Source organism: Hirundo rustica, chromosome 22 (assembly GCF_015227805.2).
Source record: "Hirundo rustica isolate bHirRus1 chromosome 22, bHirRus1.pri.v3, whole genome shotgun sequence".
Classification (NCBI taxonomy): domain Eukaryota; kingdom Metazoa; phylum Chordata; class Aves; order Passeriformes; family Hirundinidae; genus Hirundo; species Hirundo rustica.
Window position 1 is genome coordinate 2,661,700 of NC_053471.1, and position 20,716 is coordinate 2,682,415.

General features: G+C 49.0%; 1 protein-coding gene across 2 annotated transcripts; it reads left to right on the plus strand.

Moving 5' to 3' along the window:
- The first annotated feature begins 97 nt into the window (after positions 1 to 97).
- Positions 98 to 15,253, plus strand: DRAXIN (dorsal inhibitory axon guidance protein). Of its 2 annotated transcripts, XM_040084307.2 has the most exons (8): positions 113 to 170; positions 547 to 629; positions 9,642 to 10,120; positions 11,487 to 11,674; positions 12,048 to 12,159; positions 12,425 to 12,514; positions 12,758 to 12,847; positions 14,225 to 15,253. In XM_040084307.2, exons 3-8 carry the CDS (start codon positions 9,658 to 9,660, stop codon positions 14,335 to 14,337), a joined length of 1,056 nt encoding a protein of 351 aa, XP_039940241.1. In that variant the 5' UTR covers positions 113 to 170; positions 547 to 629; positions 9,642 to 9,657; the 3' UTR covers positions 14,338 to 15,253. The 2 variants fall into 2 exon arrangements, with proteins under 2 accessions (XP_039940242.1, XP_039940241.1); XM_040084308.2 differs by lacking the exon at positions 547 to 629 and having other exon boundaries at positions 98 to 170.
- The last annotated feature ends 5,463 nt before the right edge of the window (positions 15,254 to 20,716 follow it).

A 20,716-nucleotide genomic window follows, 5' to 3' on the forward strand; every position in this document is an offset into this window, starting at 1 on the left:
AGTCCCGCCGCCCCCGCGGGGTCCCGGCACCGCCGCGGCTCCCCCGTCACGGCGGGGCCGGGGACTCGGTGCGGGGAGCGGGGCGCGCTGAGCCGCCGGCGGATCTCCCGCCCCCGTGACCGTAAGGCGGGGGATCCCCGCGGGAGGGCGGAGCCCGCCCCTCCGCGCAGGTGAGCGCGGCTCACCGGCTCGCCCCCGCTCGGGCTGCCACGCCTTTGTCTCCGGCCTTTGTCTGTCCCGTCCGTGCCCGGGGCGGGGACCGCTGCTGCCACCAGCACCCTGCGCTCTCGCACCCACCTCCTCCTTCGCGCCGGGCACCCCGCACCTCGCTCCCCTGGCATGCCCCTGCACTTCCCCTCTGCCCCCCCGCACGCCCTCCACCCCTCCACCCCTCCCAGCCCCACCTCCTCCCGCACCATGCACCCCGGTCCCCCGGGATTCCCGACGTCCCCGGTTCCTCTCCACATTCCCCCACTGCCTTCCCCCTGTCTCCTCCTCCTCCTCCTCCTCCTCCTGTCGGGTTTGAACACCCCTTGCCCCCCGCAGACCTGCCTCCCCTCCGCCGCTCGCACAGCTCTGTCTGCCCTGCCTTGCCTGCCGGGCTCCGCCACATCGGGACCTCCGGACAGGTAGGCAGCGCTGCCCGCGCCGTGCTCACCCCGCCCCGGGGCCGGCGGAGGTTGCTCCGCCGAGCTGATTCCCCTCTGCTGTCTCAGGGGCTGGGGAGGAGTGGGGGACACCTTCGCACTTTCCGTGAGCCGCGGGGGGACACAAAGACACGGGGTGACGGGGATGCCCGGCGCTGCCGCCGTCGGGATGCGCGCGGAGCTCCGGTCACGGCGGCATCGCTCAGCGGTGCGTGCGAGCGCGGAGCTCGGGCAGCGCCGGTGCCGGAGCGCGGTGCCTTCGGCCAGACCTATTGTCACCCGGGCTGGGGAGCGGGTTCCGGACTCTGCAGCTCCCGCCGCGGTTCTGCCACGCGGGTCGCCTCCGTGTCCTGCGCCGTGCGCCTCGCAGGGATGTGCGGTGCGGGCTCGGGCTCACGTCCCACCTCCCCACTGTGGGTCACTCCTGCAAGCTCCCTCCCCGGATCGCTCTTGGAGGCAAAGTCGCCTCGGACAGAGAGAGGCACCGTCCCTCTCGCAGGGCCTGAGCCCCTCGCTCATCTCAGAGGTATGTCCCGGCTCCGAGCCGGGGATGCCGAGGTGTGACGGAAGCTTTTCCCACCGAGTCATTGTGTTTACAGAGCCGTGTGCTGCCGTACACCCAGCCCCTGGGTACCCGCGGCTTGTTCTCTGCTCCTCCTCTGTTGATAAAAGTGAGGTCTCATTTCTGAATTAAATCAATTTGGCATCAGTTAATGGCTTAGTGCAGCTAGTAATTCATCACGTAGAATTTAAGTGACACTTATCCAATTCACACCTGAAGTTTTCTGTCAGCTGGAGGGTTTGATGGAAGTGGTTTTGTATTCCCATCTCCTCTCCTTTGAAGAAGGAGGCATTAATTTTATACATACGGTTCAAAGTGAGAATGTCATGCAAGAAAGAATGTTGATAGCACAGCCTAACTGTTCTGCTGGTTGGGACACATCCATGTCTCCCTCCCAGCGAAGATCAGGGCAAATCTGCCCCATTCTTCCCTGTAACACTGGTGAGTACTTTCCAGCTGGGTGAACAATGACCTTTCCCATTGATTGTGTCCCATTTGTCACCTGGCATTGTGCATGAAACTGAAGAGTCTTCTCTGCCATGCTGACAGCAAGCAACTGCTAATCTCAGTCTCATTGCTATTTTAGTCTCATTATTGGGTAGGGTAGGCTCTGTTTGATAGCAGGCCGCCTGTGATGGCTGCGTCAGCCACACTGTGAAGTCCCAGAGGGAAGCAGAGCAGAGGGTACTACATATTCATTCATGGGCCCCTCTTCTCCTCCACGCAGTGACTTGCTGGGCTGATCTGTCCCTGGCCGGTGTTGTGCTGGGAAGCTCCCAGGGCAGGTTGGGCTAGGCTCAGGAGAAAGGGTTGCACACCTGTGGCCAGTAGTGTCTTGAAGGTGTCCAATGTAGATCAAAACCGGGGTGCTGGAGCTCAGCAGAGACTCAGGCAGCTCACAAGCCTGGGCTGCAGGAGAGGGAATTCCCTGGGTTGTGCTGTGTGAATAGATGACTTCTGTCCTGATCAGGAGGGCAGAGCACAGGCTGTCAGCCAGAGCTGACGGGTGACGGGAGTCCCAGCTCCACACAACTAATGTTGAGTGAAACAAGTTTCAAGTCGTTGCGGGATACAAATTTCCCCAGGGAGAGGCTTTGTGTAGGCGCAGCTACGACCGCTACCTGAAGCCTTGCAAACCTGAATCCTTATGTCCCGTCTCTTGTGCCACTAATGCAATTGGTATATTACTGAATTTGGCCCTTTCTATTCTGGAGTGCTGTCTGGGGATAGCAGAAGTGAGAGAAAACAGCACAGGTAAAGGAACCAGATGTTTCGTAGGCAAAATGAGGGGGGAGATTTCAGGTAGCCTGAATATCTGCAGAGAGGAAATGGCTTGCATCACAGTCATGAGGGACAAAGAAACTTCGGAGTCTGGGAAGTATGAAAGGCAAGATAGGGAGGAATGGTGATGATGGAGACAGGAAACCTAAAAAGCAAGGCAGCTCTGAAAAGGAACACAAAAGGACTGAAGATCTGTGAGCAGGGAATTCTGCTGTTCTGTCATCCCAAGGATGTCTGGGATAGCAGCAAAAACAGTTGAAATTCTTTACAAAGCAAGTATGCAGGAAGAGTTGGAAAGAATAAAAGTGTTAGTACTTTTGCCCTGGAGAGGAAAAAAGAAGGGCAAATATTACCTGCCTGCTTTGGGAGACCCTAGAAAGCTGGGACTAAGCTTTTAGAAATGGGAAAGTCTCTTGGCAGATTGTTTATGAACCTTCCCAGCATTTGCCTCCAGAAACAGAAAAACAGATGGAAGGAGACCTAGCAGGGAAGTGAAATCTAATTTATCTGCACAATGCCATCCTCATGGCTCCAGCCAGCTCTCTGCGTGTCAGCCACCATAGAGCCTACCCCATCCATTCTGCTCCAGGCCTTCTCAAGCCCATCCATCACCCCATGGCTTCTTATTTACAGGGAGCCTGGCACACAAAGCTGGGTTTATTGTCTGTCATCCCTGCCACACAGGCACATACACACAACACCCACGTAGATGCCCATACACTTTGTGTAGTGCTGCAGATTGGGATTGTCTGGAGTCCAGGAAATCTTAACATACGTCTGCCAAAGTCTGAGCTTATCAGAGCCAAAAAGAAATCTGGCTCAGCACATGTGCTTGGGTCCAGCTTGGTTCAGCCCTTGAACATACTAAATGTATCAGGGATCTTGACAGTCTCAGTTCAAAGGTTTTGTTCCTCTTGGCTGTGACATGAAGAGCATAAGTGAAAAGTTAAAGCTAGGACTGTCAGATATCACGTTTTCAGTGAGATATGTGAATGAATGTAGATGATCTCATGTTCCTGCTTTGCCAAATATGAAACAAATACACCAGGAAGAGTTAAAGAGTCTATTTCAGAACCAAGGTGACGCAACTGCATTTATAGGGGAAAAACGTGTGAATTTCTGTGTACCTGCTCAGTTCATAGCTGCAATGCAGGATTATGAGCAGCGAGCAGAGAAATAGCAATTATATTAGTGAGTCGAGGGAAGGAGACTTCCCAGAAGGAAAGTTATCCAAGATCCAACCCCACCCACCCCCAATTTAATTTACAGGATTGTAACCATCCACTACTAACCCAAAATGGATCAGAAATTGTGGCTGGAATACAGCACTCACTGCCCAACCCTGAGTCTGTACTCCGGGCAGCTCTTTGCTGTACATATGTTCATGTGAGAGGCAGATTTGCTACCCCAGGTGGCTTGTTATCCTGAGGGTCTAAAAGGCAGTGCAGGAAGAGGGGTTGAGCAATAAGGATGTAGGTCTGGTTGTGAAGAACTACAGGGACAGCTTTACCTGGCAAATACTCCATTTATTTCCCTTACTAATATATGAACCCTAAGAAGGGGATGAATTCTGGGCTTTGTTGTAACACGTGTGTTTATAGCAATTTAGGAAAAGCAACTCCTTACAAGGCCAGGCTTCTTTCTACCTGGTGTGTGTCTCAGGCAGAATTTCATCCTTTGCAGGCTGCATCAGCAGGGCAAGAACCTTGCTGTCACCTACATCAATGAGCCCAGGGCTAGCATGGCCTTTTGTGGACTGTGCTTCTGCTAGAAAGAGGATAAAGTTTACTCTGGTGCTCAGCCATTGAGGAACCTGAGCACTGAGAACTAGGGATGCTGTTGTGTTATCTAGCTGTATTTTTTAAGTGTGAACTCTGTAGGGTAAGAAAAATGAAGGAGGTATGAAGAGGTTTCTGGAATTAAAAATAGATCAAGACATGGAAAAAAGTGATTAGGCGAAGGCTGGGACTGCTTTGCCTCTAGCACAGCAGTGTTGCATTAACCCAGAACTTGTCCATGCACTGGTTTTGTTTAGCAAACAGCTCAGGTTTCCCCTGAAAAGAGTGTAGCACAGGTATTTATCTGCATTATTAATGCAAGATTCTCAGTGACAGTAATGTAGCACATTAACCTGCCCGCTCTGCCTGTGCAGAGATGAAGCAATCTGTGCTTCTACCTGCATTTTCATCCTGGCTCATGCCAACAAGACAGCTGGGCAGCTTAAATAAATGCCCCCTATGCTTTGAAGCAGACCTTCTGTTTAACTGCCCTGCAGCATTTAGCTGCCTCCCAGCTCCCATTGAAAATCAGAATATGTCTGTCAGGTTCACCATCAAAGGGCCACGTCTGTGAGTGAGATTGGAGACACCCTTGCATTCTCTTTGCACTTGTTCTCTCCTCTTGGTATTTTGCCTACAGATGAAAAGGTAAGATGCTCTTTCTAGCTCTTTGAGTTGTTCTGAGTGATGTCTTAACACAGCTGGTTTGCTCTGGTTCTTAAAGAGAATATCCTAGGAAAAAAACAAAGACTCTATGGTCTAGGGAAAAAGCAAATGACCCCATGCAGGGGTGTTGCTATTTGTTCTAGTAGTTTTGAAGAAGAACTTCAAATGCTTTTCTTAATAGATTTAGCTGTCAGTCTGGTTTTCCTTTGTTCCAAGTAGTTGCCAATAAAATAGTATTTCTAGCATTATGCCTGCAGCAAGTGAGCTTCCCAGCGCCACCTAAATCAGTCCTTAAGGAACAGTTTATTGTCTTTTATGGCCGGTAGAAAGACCTGCTTTTTGAAAACTGCATGAAAAGAAGGCCCTTTGCTACCTGCCTCTTTCCAGGGAATTGCTGAACTGAAAACATGTTCCCAGGCTATGAACAGCAACAGAGAGGAATCTTGGAAAGGGAGGATTGGCTGGTGAGTGCATGAGCAGGGTTTTTTTTCAATTAACAGGATGAAGACATTTCTCTCTTAACTTCAGGATGCTGGGCTGCTGTGATGGCAGAGTTTTCGCTGACTCAAAATTCTCCACATCTGTCTCTCAGGCTGAAAGAAAAGGGGAAAAAAAGAGCCCAGGCTACTCCTAGAGTATCTTCTGTCAACTCCACAAAAATTGGAGTCAGAATTGGCCCCAACGGCTGCTACCTGCTGCTCTTCACAGGTGACAATGGCTGGTGTGGTTTGATACTGGCAAAATGCCAGGCACCCACCAAAGTTGTTTGCTCAGACTCTTATGCTGTAGCTGGGCAGAAGAGAGGGAAAAAATATAATGAAGTGCTCATGAGTTGAGATAAGGACTGGGAGGAAAACACTCTAAGGGCAAAACAGGTTCAAATTTAGAGTTATAAGGTAAATTTCTTAATAACAGAGTAGGAGGGGGATAATGAGAACTAAAAGAAGCCTTTAAAGCACCTTTTCCCCTCCCCAGCCTCTCCCTCCTTCTCACCGACAGTGCAGGGAGAAAGGGCAGGGGGGTTTTGGTCAGTTTGTTACTCGAGATCTTGTTCTGTTTGCTCAGGGAGTGGAGTCTTTGCTATGCTGTGGGGTCGCTCCCATGGGCAAACAGTCATCCCAAAACTGTTGTGGCGTGAGTCACTCATCCAAGAGGTGCAATCCTTGAAGGATGAGCTGCCCTAGTCTGGGAGCAAGGGCCCTCTCTGCCTCTGGAAGTAGGGACCCTCTCTCTGTTCATGTCTCCTGCTAGACCACAGCTTTCTCTGGCATCCACCCACTCCACAATAAGCACTTTTCCCACAGGTTGCGAGCAGATCTCTGCATCCCCCATGGACTTCCTGCATTACAAGGGGATCATTTGTTTCACCATGGTCCTCATCACGGCTTGCAGAAGAATCTCAGCTCCCACACTTGAAGCACCTCCTCCCCTTGCTTTTTTTTTCCACCAACCTTGGTGTCGCCATGATGTTTTCCCTCACATGCCCTCACTTCCTCTTCTTCTCTGACTGGAAGTAAAACTGCTGCTCATAGGGACCATTGCCAACAAGTTCCACCAATTCAAAGATTCTTGCAGGATCTCACAGTGCTGAGAAGTAGATCTCATCTGGAGTGGGAGTCCCTGGCCGTGTTTCCTCAGCCAGCCAGGCGGCCCCGCTGAATCGTGTGGGCAGTGGTGGCCCCGCTGTCATTGTGTGGGCAGTGGTGGCCCCGCTGTCATTGCGTGGGCAGTGGTGGCCCCGCTGTCATTGCGTGGGCAGTGGTGGCCCCGCTGTCATTGCGTGGGCAGTGGTGGCCCCACTGTCATCGTGTGGGCAGTGGTGGCCCCGCTGAATCATGTGGGCAGTGGTGGCCCCGCTGTCATTGTGTGGGCAGTGGTGGCCCCGCTGTCATTGTGTGGGCAGTGGTGGCCCCGCTGTCATTGTGTGGGCAGTGGTGGCCCCGCTGTCATTGTGTGGGCAGTGGTGGCCCCACTGTCATTGTGTGGGCAGTGGTGGCCCCGCTGAATCGCGTGGGCAGTGGTGGCCCCGCTGTCATTGTGTGGGCAGTGGTGGCCCCACTGTCATTGCGTGGGCAGTGGTGGCCCCGCTGTCATTGTGTGGGCAGTGGTGGCCCCGCTGTCATTGCGTGGGCAGTGGTGGCCCCGCTGTCATTGTGTGGGCAGTGGTGGCCCCGCTGTCATTGTGTGGGCAGTGGTGGCCCCGCTGTCATTGTGTGGGCAGTGGTGGCCCCGCTGTCATTGTGTGGGCAGTGGTGGCCCCGCTGTCATTGTGTGGGCAGTGGTGGCCCCGCTGAATCGCGTGGGCAGTGGTGGCCCCGCTGTCATTGCGTGGGCAGTGGTGGCCCCGCTGTCATTGTGTGGGCAGTGGTGGCCCCGCTGTCATTGTGTGGGCAGTGGTGGCCCCGCTGTCATTGCGTGGGCAGTGGTGGCCCCGCTGAATCGTGTGGGCAGTGGTGGCCTCGCTGTCATCGTGTGGGCAGTGGCAGCCCCGCTGTCATTGTGTGGGCAGTGGTGGCCCCGCTGAATCGTGTGGGCAGTGGTGGCCCCGCTGTCATTGCGTGGGCAGTGGTGGCCCCGCTGTCATTGCGTGGGCAGTGGTGGCCCCGCTGTCATTGCGTGGGCAGTGGTGGCCCCGCTGTCATTGCGTGGGCAGTGGTGGCCCCGCTGTCATTGCGTGGGCAGTGGTGGCCCCGCTGTCATTGCGTGGGCAGTGGTGGCCCCGCTGTCATTGCGTGGGCAGTGGTGGCCCCGCTGTCATTGCGTGGGCAGTGGTGGCCCCGCTGTCATTGCGTGGGCAGTGGTGGCCCCGCTGTCATTGCGTGGGCAGTGGTGGCCCCGCTGTCATTGCGTGGGCAGTGGTGGCCCCGCTGTCATTGCGTGGGCAGTGGTGGCCCCGCTGTCATTGCGTGGGCAGTGGTGGCCCCGCTGTCATCGTGTGGGCAGTGGCAGCCCCGCTGAATCATGTGGGCAGTGGTGGCCCCGCTGAATCGTGTGGGCAGTGGCAGCCCCGCTGAATCGTGTGGGCAGTGGTGGCCTCGCTGAATCGTGTGGGCAGTGGTGACCACAGCACTGGCGCTGTTTAACGCCTCTCTTCATGCAGGGCACTGCCAAGGAGAAGCCACCACCGCTGCCCTTTTGCCCGTGGCACAGCTGGCCAGGGGCAGCCAGGCAGGCAAGGCTCACCACGGGCCATGCCAAGATGGGCCACAGTGCCTCACCACCCCTGGGAAAACTGCTTCCCTGTTTTGATTTTCTCCTCAAATATGTCATCACAGAGGTGTTACAACCTTTCTAATTGGGCCAGCAGCATGTCTATCTTCAGAGCTTGGCTCTGTCAGACATGGTGGAAGGTTCTAGCAGCTTCTCACAGAAGCCACACCTATGGCCCTCCCCACTACCAAAAACCAGGCTGTGCCAAACCAACACACTGGTCAAGCAGAAGATCACCTGGAGGAAGGAGTATGAGCCCTTGTGATTAAGCAGCAAAGTGGTTCTCCTGGTGAACAGATGGAAATCAGGTGCAGCTAAGGGCTGAAGTGCAGAAAAGACTGGGATGAGGTTGAGTGAAAAGCTGTGGCTATCACTCTGTGACAGTACTTCTCAAATGTAAGCACAGGCCTGGTTTTCTGGCAGTCATTATCCCAGGGAACTGTCTTTATGCTGCCCAAAGAGGGACAGTCTGGAAAAGCTGCACTAGAAATGCTGCAAATCCCTTTCCCCATTTTGTGGGAAAGAACAGGGGAGAATGACTGAATAACTTGGAGAATGCTCTGACTTGTGCAATATCCCAAAACCGTGTCTTGTAACACAAACACAGATGAAACAAGACCCTCAAAAATATGACAGTGTAGCAGAATGAATGAGAACAGACCGCAGCCACTGGGCTGGTGGATTCCTAATGGTCTCAATGTTCTTGGGACTTAAATTACCCTCCCAGTGACAGCCTTGCCTGGTGACCTGTGCAGGATCAAGGAGGGAAAGTAGGACAAGCAAAAGAAACCTCAGTCTGCCTCTCTGCCCCTTGGTCCTTAGACCAGCATCCCCTGCTTTGCTGACAGCTTTTTTATTTCCCTGCTATGCCATGAGGTATCAGCACAAAATCTCCACTGTTTTTTTCTTTCTTTGACCAATTTCAGCCACCCTGAAGCAGTATGCAGGCACGTGTGGAAGTCTGTGTCTTGAGCTGCTCAGGGCTGTTGCTGGACCTGTGAGGCCACCATCTGCCCCCAGTTCTGTTCATTTTGACATCTTCATTGCAAGGAACCCAGCTGTGAGGAGGGGCCAGCGCCCCTGGCCCAGGATGCCAACCTGGCAGCAAACAGCCTTGGCTGGGCAGCTGGTGCTGTGCCAGGCTTAGGAGCTGTGGGCAGGAGCCAGCCCCCCCAGCCCTCAGATGGTGGGCTGTGAATAGGAGGGTAGGGGGGCTAGTGGAGAATCAAAGGGAAATGTCCTACTGATTGATGGCCTCATTTGCACATGAAACTGGGACCTCTCAGCCCTGCAGGCCCTGCACATGTGTCTCAGCTGCTGTAACCAGGGCTGGGAGGAGATAAGCAAAGAGGGAATAACTTGCTTCCAGCTCAGGACACCATAATGGTTTTCATTTAAGTGTCCTAGGACTGAATCCTGATGGCCTCTACAGTTCCTAAGTGTTGGTTGCCTTTTTTTTTTTTTTTTTTTTTTTTTTTCTTTCTTTTTCAATTGCAGGTGAGACAGAGCACCCATGATTATGGAAACTTCTTCCACCTTCTCTTCTTTCCTTTTCCTGTGCGTGCTGGTTCTTTCTGACATCAGTCTTGCAGTCTCCCTGAACACTGGCACAAAGCTCAAAAATGCCCCGGAGAACAACAACCACCTTCAAAACCAAGAGATGTGGCTGCAGCAGCCCAGAACTGGGCGCCATCACAGGCAAGGCTTGGCCAAGAAGGAGAGAGTCCACGCCATGCCTTCCAGAGGGCAGCTGGCTGGGGAAGAGACCCTCAAGATGGGCAGCGGAGCTTCAGCTGTGGAAGAGTTGGTGGCAGAGGGACAGCCAGCAGCCCTGAAACAGAACAAGGACGTGTTCCTAGGGCTTGGATTGCTGTATCCTGAGAGGGAAAACCAGTCCCCAGGCTCTGAGAAAGGAAAGAAGCAGAACCGAGAGCATCGTCGACATAGCCGCAGGGACAGGCTCAAACACCACCGAGGTACTGGAGCTCCAAGGGAAGCTGGGGCTGTTGTGTCACTGGAAATGAGCGTCTCTTGTGTGAGGGCAAGAAGACGCAGCTGTGGTGGAACCACATGGGTGTGTGGAGGGTGTGGAGTGTGTGCTGCTCTGGGGAGAAATCTGCCAAACAAAAGAGGCACAAGAAGAAAGGGGAACTGCAGAACTAGAGAATGTTAGTGCTGGCTGCAATTTTGTGAAAATGACCTGGTTTGTCTTGCAGGGACTCGGAGAGTCCCTAAGACCTGAGGGGCTGTTTTGGGGTGGCCTGCTTTGTTGGCTTTTTTTTTTTTCTTTCTTCCTTTCTTTCTTTTCTTTTTCTTTTTCTTTTTTCTTTTTAGCAAATGGCCCAATTTAAGAACAAATATGTCCGAGCCATGCTCAATCTCTCCACTGACTTCGAATTAGAAAAAACCACAACTCCCTTATTTTGCTTTGAAGACCAGTTTCTTCTCAAGAGAGCTTGTATTTTTCTATGTTCAGAGTTTGCCTATGTGAAATTGCACTGATAACTTTAAAATGTTGCTTGGTTTTGACTGGGACTGCTTTCCTTTGCAGGTCAAGTTGCGGGTGTGTGTCTCTGTGGTATGAGTGCAGTGTGGTAAACCTTGAGCTCTGCTAAAGCCAGGCAATCTGTGTCAATCTACACTATGTAACAAGCTGGGTGTCACGTCCTTGAGTTCCATCTATCCTCCCTGCCCCAGTAAGAAGAGCTGTATTGTTTTTTCAGGGGACTGACTAAACAGCTTGTGTTAGCAATATAGAAGAGTATGCAACAAAGCTGGTTTGAAGCAGTATTTGCAGACTACAACAGGGCTCGTTTCTTGAGGTTAATTTAAGGTCTATATTTTAATTAATACTTATTAAGTATTAACTTAAAGTATTAAAATTAATACTTATGAAGAAGGCTATATCTGTGAAGATAATTTCAAGTTAGGTAAGTCCTGACTTGAGCTAAATTGAAATAACTCACTACTAAAATCAAATAAGAATGCATTCACAGGTATTTGTAACAGCTTAATCCATTGGTTTAAAAATTGTTAAACAGGTACATTTTGTACTCTTGAGACCAGAAAAAGACATGTTTCCCTTCTCAAACAAGAGCTAGACATATCTTCAGGAATGTGTGATTTTGTATGTATGAAGCATGCAAAAATCAAGCTGCATATACTCTGGATCTGTTTTATCACTGTTATAGCTCATTACTCTTTTACAGTGGTCTAAGCAGTGGCTCAGGGTCATGGAACAGTGGTCGTTGACTGGATGAAACATGAATTCCTTTGATTTGAATCTGTCACAGAGAAAAAGGATGAGAAAGGTAATGCCACTGTACCTGTTGCCTTCTGCAGGGAAGAATCCTGATGCTGGGCCAAGCTCCCTGTACAAGAAACCCAAAAGCTTTGAAGAACGGTTTCAAAATCTTCAGGCAGAGGAAGCTACAAGTCTGACTCCCACCATGCTCCTCATTGCTGCCATGGACACAGCTGTTTCCACAGAAGAGCCTCCTGTTCTTCCAGCCACTTCACCACGGTCACAGGTAAAGAGCCGCTGTTCTGTACCTCCAAGCCTTGCCTCTCCCTCAGCTACCCATCTTCACTGAGTTTCAAGGACCAGAGAGACAGTAGGAGCCCTTGGCTGAAGACCCAGCATGCCCTAATGCTCATTGCTCACCTTTTATTCCCAAACAGAAGCAGTAGAGACTTCCCTACTTCCCTCTTGGCTTCAGCCTCAACTAGGGGCTCTTCACTTTTGAAAATGAGATGCCAGGAATCCCAAGTGGATAAGACAGGAGTAGAGGAGGGGAGAGGGAATCATAAAGCCTTTTTAATGTGTAAAAGTACCATGAAAATTTGCAAAGAGTCTCTACAGAAGTCTAATCCACTGTCTGTCTGGTTTTTTGTGGTTTGCAGGCCCGCCTCAGGCAAGATGGGGATGTGATGCCCACCTTGGATATGGCACTCTTTGATTGGACTGATTATGAGGATCTCAAACCAGAAATGTGGCCATCTGCTAAAAAGAAAGGTGCTAAACCTCCTTGTCCTCTTTCCCAAAAGTCATCCTGTAAGGCTTGTCCACGTTTAGTATTCATAGATGTGCTCATTTTGGATGCATATTTAGAGGGCAGAGGATAAATGGAGTGTTGAGAAATAGGGAGATTAGACTATGAAGGTTTAGAGTTCAAACTCTTGAAATTTGTCACTGTTTTTACCCTGGAACAATATATTCTCCAAAATGAAAAAACGCTAGCATGAAATTTTCTATCAGCATTTTTTTTTTTTTTCCATAGAAAAACGCCGCAGTAAGAGCCTCAACAGTGGAAATGAAACCATGACAGCTGAAGGAGAGCCATGTGATCACCACCTTGACTGCCTCCCAGGTCAGGATCAGCTTGGCAGAGTCATTTCTCCAAACATGAGATGTTTGAAATCTAGCCCACACTTTAAGACATGCATCCTAATTTGGACTACTGATAGGAAGTGGTATGCAAGGGAAGGGCAGAGGCTGCCTAGGCATGTTGTGGGACCAGATGATGTCTGTACAATGGAGCTGTCATGGATGTCAGTAGCGCTACAGGTAAGGGGATACCTGAGCTGTGCTGATCCCTGGTCCTCTGTTGCAGGCTCTTGCTGTGACTTGCGTGAACACCTCTGCAAACCACACAATCGAGGCCTTAACAACAAGTGTTATGATGACTGTATGTGCACTGAAGGTGAGTCCAGCTCTTTGCTCCCAGTCCTGGTTTGAAAGACAGTTGTCGGCCAAGGAAGGTGGGAACCTTCCTTGGAATGGAAAATATCACCCCCTTCCCTCCAAATTATTATAACTTTGAAATTACAGGGCTTTCAGGCAAAGATATGGGAAAAGGAATAACAGTTCTTTACTAGTATATATGTGTATAATAAGGCAAACAAAGAAAGAATACCAGGAACCCGCTCCCAGCCCCCTCTGGGCCACAGGCGCCTTCCCCCTGGGTGCAGTTCCGGGCACAGCCAGCAGGGGCGCTGGTGGCTCCCGGCCGGGCAGGGCGGGTGCAGTGATTCCCCCGCGGCTGCAGGGGGCGCTGTGGCGCGGGCTGGGCCGCCTCTGCGCACGGTAATGGCGGGTGCAGCCGGCGGGAGGGAGAGGAAAGGGGCTCCTGCTGCAAACTCACGGGGGGCAGCTGCACCCAGTGCCCCTCTGGACGGCAAAACGGACCGCAGCAGGAACCTGGGAGCAGCAGGCTGGAACGGCAGAGGTGAGAAGACCTCCCCCCCAGCACGGGGCGGTAAATAGAATTGTAGCAATAAGCCTGAAGCTGTGGCAGAAGCCAAAGCAGCGGGGAGAATTTTCATGAGAATTATTTATCCAGAGGCTGTATCCGCTCTGGCCCAAGGAGCTATGCATTCTGGTGTAACAAAGTCAGACAGAAACACCATAAAATCTACCTCTTGGGGCCAGAAACCAAGTAGTTACTGTGACCAGAGGCTCCCATTACCTTCCATTGCCATGGGAGAGTATGTATTCATGGCTTTACAAATTAAACACCTTTTTTCCCCTTCATATTCATCCATGCTATATTAGCTAGCTTCCTTCAGCCCCTGCACATTGAGCATCTAAAACAGAGAAATTAAAGGAGATGAGCAGTGGGCTTTGAATTGGACCTCCCAGTAATAACATTTCAAAGTCTCTTCTCCCTTGAAGCTTCAGGGAAATAAATAGCAAGGGGAGTTCCCTAGTCATTCCTGCTGCACATTAAGTCTGTAGTAATTTCCCAATGGAGAGATTGCTTAGACAGTAATGGGAAGTAATAGGGGGAAACCAAGCAGGGCTTCCATAAAATCACTGGAAACAATTGGAATAATTCATTGGTATTTCAAGAAGCCAGTGAAACCTGCCTGAACAATGAATCCCAAACCAGAACAGTGAGCCACACAGAATGCCAGTGCCCAGAGAGTAATATGCCTTGTCTGTGTGAGGCATTTCTCTGCCACCCTACTTGACACAGCACTGGGACTGTCCCCAGTGCAGCAGCATCTCAGGCAGAGAGATAGTTGATGTTACTGCTGTAGTGAGCCCTGCTCCTCACCTCCACTTGTCTTTTCCATAGGGCTACGCTGTTATGCCAAATTCCACCGTAACCGAAGAGTGACCCGGAGGAAAGGGCGCTGTGTGGAGCCTGAATCAGTCAATGGAGAGCAGGGATCTTTCATTAATGTTTAGGAGGGTGGGAGTCCTGCTTGTACGGTCAGGAGCTGGGGTCAAACTGTTTATACCTAGCAATGGGAATTAGAGGAGAAAGTTGAGCAAATGATGGAAGCTGCAGGCTCTGAATATGCCAGGTCCCAGCTAGACTGAAACTCATGTTTATTATAAACAGAATGGCATCAGCCTTTTCCATAGCAGGACTGCACTCCCTGTGCCTCCCCTCCGCACATTCTTGCCATTGAATTGAGTCCCCCTCTCCTCGTTAGTAAGCAATGATCATGACTCCCATTCTGATGGCCCTGGCAGGAAAAGGCTCTGCAGTTTCATCTCCTCCTCTCAAGAGAGGCAAGATGTGGAAGATCCTTCAGGGAAAAGGGGATATGAGCTTAAACTTCATCCCCTAATTATTGCTTGAGAATAAAGGTAGATAGATCCTCTTTAAGGACTGGAAGTTCTAGAGGAGAGGAAATTTGTAGTGTCCAGGTGGAATCAAAGACGGGAAATGGATCAGTGGGAAGCTGCTTGCCTAGGTCAGACCCTCTGGCAGACCTCTTGCTCTCTCCCTTTTTCACTGCTCGAGACATATTCTCTAGCTGTTACATAGTACCACTTCCTACCTGTCATCTTTGGGACAATCCAATCCCACTCCATCCTTCCTTCCTTCCTTTCTTGCTTTCAGAGAACCACCTGGTTTCTGCAAGGATGTGGCAGGACATCCCAGCCTGTAGCTCTCACTCATTTAGCTATCCTGCCAGGTCTGTTAATTTAAATTATTATTTTTAGGAGCTTTCTGGGGAAGTGATAGTTTTCCTAGTGAGCCAAAAATAAAGTTTTTGGTAACAGGAGATAGGACAGGTTGTTCCATTGTAGTAAAACCTGTGACATGTTGCATGTGTGTTTCTGTGATATGTAAATAAAGATATGATGGATATTCTTTGTGCAACTCTTTTGCTTTTTGACTGCACCCAAGGATGTGGAGAAGCCAGAAAAGCCCATAAGGAAGTTGGTCAGCAGGTGACACTGATGACTTGAGGTAATCACACAGAACAATTCTGCCACTGGTAGAAAAATTTCTCTGGCCAAAGTTGCCTGTATTCTCACTCAAATTGCAGATAACTGCATCTTCCTAGTGTAGCCAGCCAGATGTTTTAAACTTCTTTATATTAATACTTAATTACTGGCTTCAGTGATATATTGGAGCAACAAAAGCTACCTGTGTTAACCTGGAGTAGTGGTAGCTGGTGAAGATGTTCTTTGCTACTGCTAACACCCCAATACCCTGACTTTTCTGGGGAGGCAGCTGTGAGGCTTTTTATATCCAAGAGCCTGGAGATGTATAGCACTTTCTTTAGGAACAGAAATATTAATCATGGTGCTGTGGGCAGAATCCTCTTTACACAGCTTCCCTAAACCCCCTGTGTTCCATTTAGTTAGTCAAACTTTTACTTTGCAATCCTGTTTATGCTGTGGTGCCACTTTGCATTGTGTATTCACTCAAAGACTGTGAGCGTTACACTTTACATCTCTAATATAATGAGTGCCCAGTCATGGCCACAGAGAGATGCTGTGAATACAATGTCACTTCTGACCTGTGCACACCTGCTAAAGGAGGAATTTGTATGGGAGCACTTAGGCTAAACCTTCCACAGGGCTCTCTTTACGGCATGACAGTCTTAGCACAAAAGACAGAAATAAAGAAAGGTGGTTTGCCTTCAGCTCGATGCCACAGCAGCAAGGATTCAATCGGTTAACCCGGGGAGAGCAATGTAGCCCCTCCTTCATCCCAGATGCAGAATAGTGGGTGGTGCCGCCAGTGCCATTGTCAGTGGAATCTAATGGGGAAAAGGCTCCTAACTGATCACATCCAATTGTAGAGCTCTCAGCCTCTGGTCTCTGTGACACTGAGAACCACGTGCACAGGCACAATCAAAACCAGGTTTGATATCGAACTGCTCTTTAGTGTAGGAGCCAAGATCTGGGGAAAACAGTGCAACTGAAAGTGAGCAGGAAATTTTGCAGCGGTCTTTATCCTTGGTGATGCAGGTATTCCTTGCCTCTTACACTACATATGGGATCCTTGTAGGCTCATGGACAGAGTTTGAGGCAAGACTGTTTTGCAAATCATGTGAAATACAATCAAGTCTGAATTTTGTCAGAGCTTTTAGACTGTAAAAGGAGATTTGCTCCTTCAGTTCTTGCTTTTTCAGCCTTCAGTCTGCTATTAACTCTGAATATAAAGAATAGATTATTCTTAAATGGGGGGATTAGTTAAGGTCAGTGAAAATTCAGTTAACTATTATCAGTCAAGTCCAGGATTACTGCATTGATTGCTCACATTGGAGTTTCAGAAAGAGAGCCCATGACCAAGTGTCTTTCCTGCTGAGTCAAGCCGTGGTGTTGCAGAGGTGGAGCAGGAAGGGTGAGCAGTGGTGCAGGCACATGCTGCATAGGCACAGCAGCATGAAAAGAATCAGCCTGAATTATGGATCAGCCAGATCAACTACTGACTCCACAACTGCAGTGCAAAGGAAAGCTGTTGAGTAAATCATGTGCAAAGGTGTGGAATGCAAGAGCAGCCTGTGATATAAAACCACAGGGTAACATTTGTACAAGTCCAACCCACTTGTGAGCATGGCAAAGCCTTTTAGTGCCCCTCTGTGCTGTCTCAAAGGCATGAGAGCAGCTGCAAAGCATCACCATCAAGGGTCACTTTTAGCAGCTTTCCCCTTCCCTCCCAGCATCTCATAGTCACAGTGCCATCAGTGACAGTTTTCCCTTTAGGGGAATTAGGTCTGAACAAGAGAGAGATACAAATGTCAAGCAAGACTTGATTTATATGTTCTCTTCAACTAACTGTTTAAGAAACTCAAATTAAAAATTCACACAAGCTCAGCTTCTCTGCTGCCTCCAGAGAATTTTAGTCAAAGCTCTTGCAAGATTGTCTATTGTCTTGAAAGGACTTTGGACCAGGCCCAAACCAGCCATAGCAGGGCTCTGTACAGTAATTTCTAAAGTTAATCACAGAGCATGCATGCAAGAAAGGTGAGTGACAAAGTCCCACCCAAAGTCCTGCCCTACAGCTACTGCTGTCAGTAGCCTCTGAGAGTCCAAGGGTTATGCATCACTTTAAACTGCTTCTCCAAGGGTGAGAACCATTAAACATGGAAAAGAGAAAACAGCATGTTGATTTGACATAATCATTTCAGCAGCTGCCTGCTCTGCAAATGCTGTTTAAACTCAGGGATGTTGCTGGTAGTTGCCAAAATTATGGCTGCAAGAGAGGCAAGGAGTGGAAGCACAAATTAAAACACTTGGGAATCATTCTGTCTCAGGTCTGTAATAGTCTGCATTCATTTTCACTCAGAGGTGTTTTACTGAAACTGTCTCTCTTCCCTTCCTCCCCCAGTAATTACCCTGTTGTAAATCCACAGTGTGTGAAAGTGCTTCAATTTGAAACCCATGCTATACCAAATTTTTCACATCCATGTCAGTCATTCTCTGCTACATGAAGCCTGGAAAAAACATAGCTTTCATATTTTTTATCAGAAAAAAACCCCAAGGGCTGTTGTTTTCTTGGAATGTTCTGAGTGAGCATATGTACTCCATAAAACCACTTCTGGTGTGTCAGTTCATTTTCTGGAGTGTCAGTAAATCTTGAAGAGTGGTCTCTTAATGAAATCTCAAAGCTTTAGTTAGATTTTAGAAAATCAGAGGAGCAGCTTGTTTGCTGCTGAGATCGGGAAGGATTTCTAAGTGCAATTGTCCAGACATCACATTAATGTGACCCTCTCCACTCCCCAAATCACCTTGCTGTAGTCTGTTTTGCAGTGCAATTGCAGGAGGAGGCTTTCCACCAGCATTACAAAATGCCTTGTTTCCCCTCCAATCCAGGTAATGATTCTGTTTGCTGATTTCCCAGCTGGGATTTAAAAGGGAGTTTGTGGAGCCAGGCAACTTCTATATGCCCTTCCTCACTACTTATTCAGAAAGGCTCTGTGGTTAATATATGTATGTGTGCTGAGCTGGTGCCTTCATTGCTCTCAACTCCATAGCCAGGGGCAAAACTCAGAGATACTGGTGTCAGCTGCAGCCTTTAGTTATCATCAGACTAGAGCCCTAGAGAGGGGAAGAAGGGCAGAACTATGAGGGGTGAGCTTGTCTCCAGCTTGTCTCCAGCTTGTCTCCAGCTTCATGGGCCAGGTAAGGAGAGCAGGAGCAATTGTATTAACTCATTCACTTCCCTATGGAATTGCTATCACCTTATGCACAGAGGGTTCAGTGTCCTGAAAATGCAAAGGGAAGCATTTCTGCCTTATTAGCCTCACTTTTATGCTATCAGGAGGGGATCCAGCTGTGTATTAGGCTTTTTTTTCAAGTCTGCACAAGGCAAACCAATAGATTTTTAAAAACATTAGATTTTGCATAAAGCAACTGGGCATTGGTTGCCATGACCTGAACTCACCTGGAGCAGTTTTCTAGTCACAAAAATCTCTGTATCTAGTCTCCTGGGTCACCTGCTTCCCCCTGCAGGTCTCCTTTAACTTGCTGCTTATCTTCCTTGCCATGTTGCATTGCTTTATCAAATCTGGGGAAGGGGAGAGAGACAGTGGGTTACACAGAGAGGCAATTTACAAGGTACAAGCAGCACAAAGTAGAAATAAAAACCAAACGACCCCCAGATCACACAGGTGTGAGAGACATAATAATGCATAATGTCGGTCATAGCTCTCATTGTTTTCATATCCATGAGATCATTAAGACATTTCTAAGTCCCTTGAGTCCATGACATGCAAGCCCAGGATATAATAAGCAGGGATGAATTAACTGCACAATACATTGATGAACAAAATGAAGTAAAGTGCTTTTATTGTACAAGGGGAAATGCTTTGCATTAAACAGTGTTATCAATTCAAATTATGGCTCACGCTGCATACATGATAATGAGACTGTCTCAGGCTGAGTGAGAATGCTGAAGGGAGCAAAGACGCCCACATGCTGCTGCATCCAAATAGTGCTGATCGTTCAACAGGGACAGTGGGATCTGTCTTCATAACAAACAGTTCTCCTTTGATAGATACCTGTCTTGGCAGAAGGGTGCACTTCACACACAGCACTGAGCCAGCAATATGGCTATTCACTCTCTCTGTCTTTCCCCCCAACACAAGTGTCATATATTTTTGTCATTTACATTGAAATCCAGTCATTCCTTGACATTACTGGAACCACTAGCATTGATCTCATTTGCTACCACTGCATCTGTAGACAGAGGCAGGACTTCCCTGCAAGACACAGTAATGGAAGTGAAGTCACAGCTCATGTGTCATGTGGCAATAGATGAGTTATATTTCAATCTTTCATTTGAAAGTGACATATTCAGAGATTCCTGAGGGGACTTTCACAGCCTTTCTGGGTTTTTTACTGTTGTTCTGAGCTATGCAGCCAGTCAGTTTTACCCTGATGCTTCCTAGCATTTTCTAGGTAATTTCATTTTGGCATTTAATGCTTTGCCTTGGGAAATCTTGAAGTGTGCTGCATACAAGCAGTCACTAGCACTCAGGACATGGTCAAGGACAGGCTGGATAGCACTGCATTTGTGGGTTGTTTGAGAATGTCTGACAGTAGGTTCAGCACTGCACAATTCTCACTGCTTGAACTGGAAATGGGAATGAAGAATGACTCATGCATTTCCACATCCAGCTTCTGCAATGAGCCTCTGACCCAGCTAATTTCTTAAGAGGCCCCATCTTTTCTGTAAGAAGGAATAATGACAAGAAAGGAACTGACCTAGTAAGACATTGCAGTCTTACACTGCAGACAGCACACATTAGGCAAGGATGGGAGGATTTGAGAAATGTCATCATGACGTCTGGGTTCTGTTGTTTCATTTGCCAGACTTGGGGAGAAGGCTGTTGGTATGAAATGGACAAGAAATGGTAAGTAATAGCTGAACTGTGTGGGGCTGAATTGGTCACTTACCAACTTCTCTAGCTCTAAAATGAAACCAGCTTTCTTTCAGAAAAAGAAATGAAGAACTTGTTATTTGCACCAAGTTTTTAGGCAAAGGGTTCAGTCATCTAGTTCTACGAAAAAATCCAGGGCCAAAGGAAACAACTTAAGTACCTGCCAGCCATCCTAGCTACCTGGCCCAACCCCTAAGACTGACCGTAACTTGACTTAGCTTTTGGGTAACATAGCAGAGCACAGTTAGCATCTTAAAATAACCTTTTTATTGGTGTCTATCAACAGTTTCTTTGTCACTTCTCACTTTCTGGTCACACCACTGACAGATACATGCACAAAAACTCTCTTCCTGCAGAAAGCTAAGTCCTTTGCATGCATTAGTTTTCCTGGACACTGATTACAGTCAAAGTATAATGTCCAACCTTCTCTCACT

What these genes read in the sequence shown, in the direction of transcription:
- DRAXIN (XM_040084308.2), top strand. Translation starts at nt 9,658, where the DNA reads ATGATTATGGAAACTTCTTCCACCTTCTCTTCTTTCCTTTTCCTGTGC. An exon ending in GCCATCTGCTAAAAAGAAAG is followed by an intron (nt 12,160 to 12,424) that starts GTGCTAAACCTC and finishes TTTTTTCCATAG; the next exon opens with AAAAACGCCGCAGTAAGAGC. An exon ending in CCACCTTGACTGCCTCCCAG is followed by an intron (nt 12,515 to 12,757) that starts GTCAGGATCAGC and finishes CCTCTGTTGCAG; the next exon opens with GCTCTTGCTGTGACTTGCGT.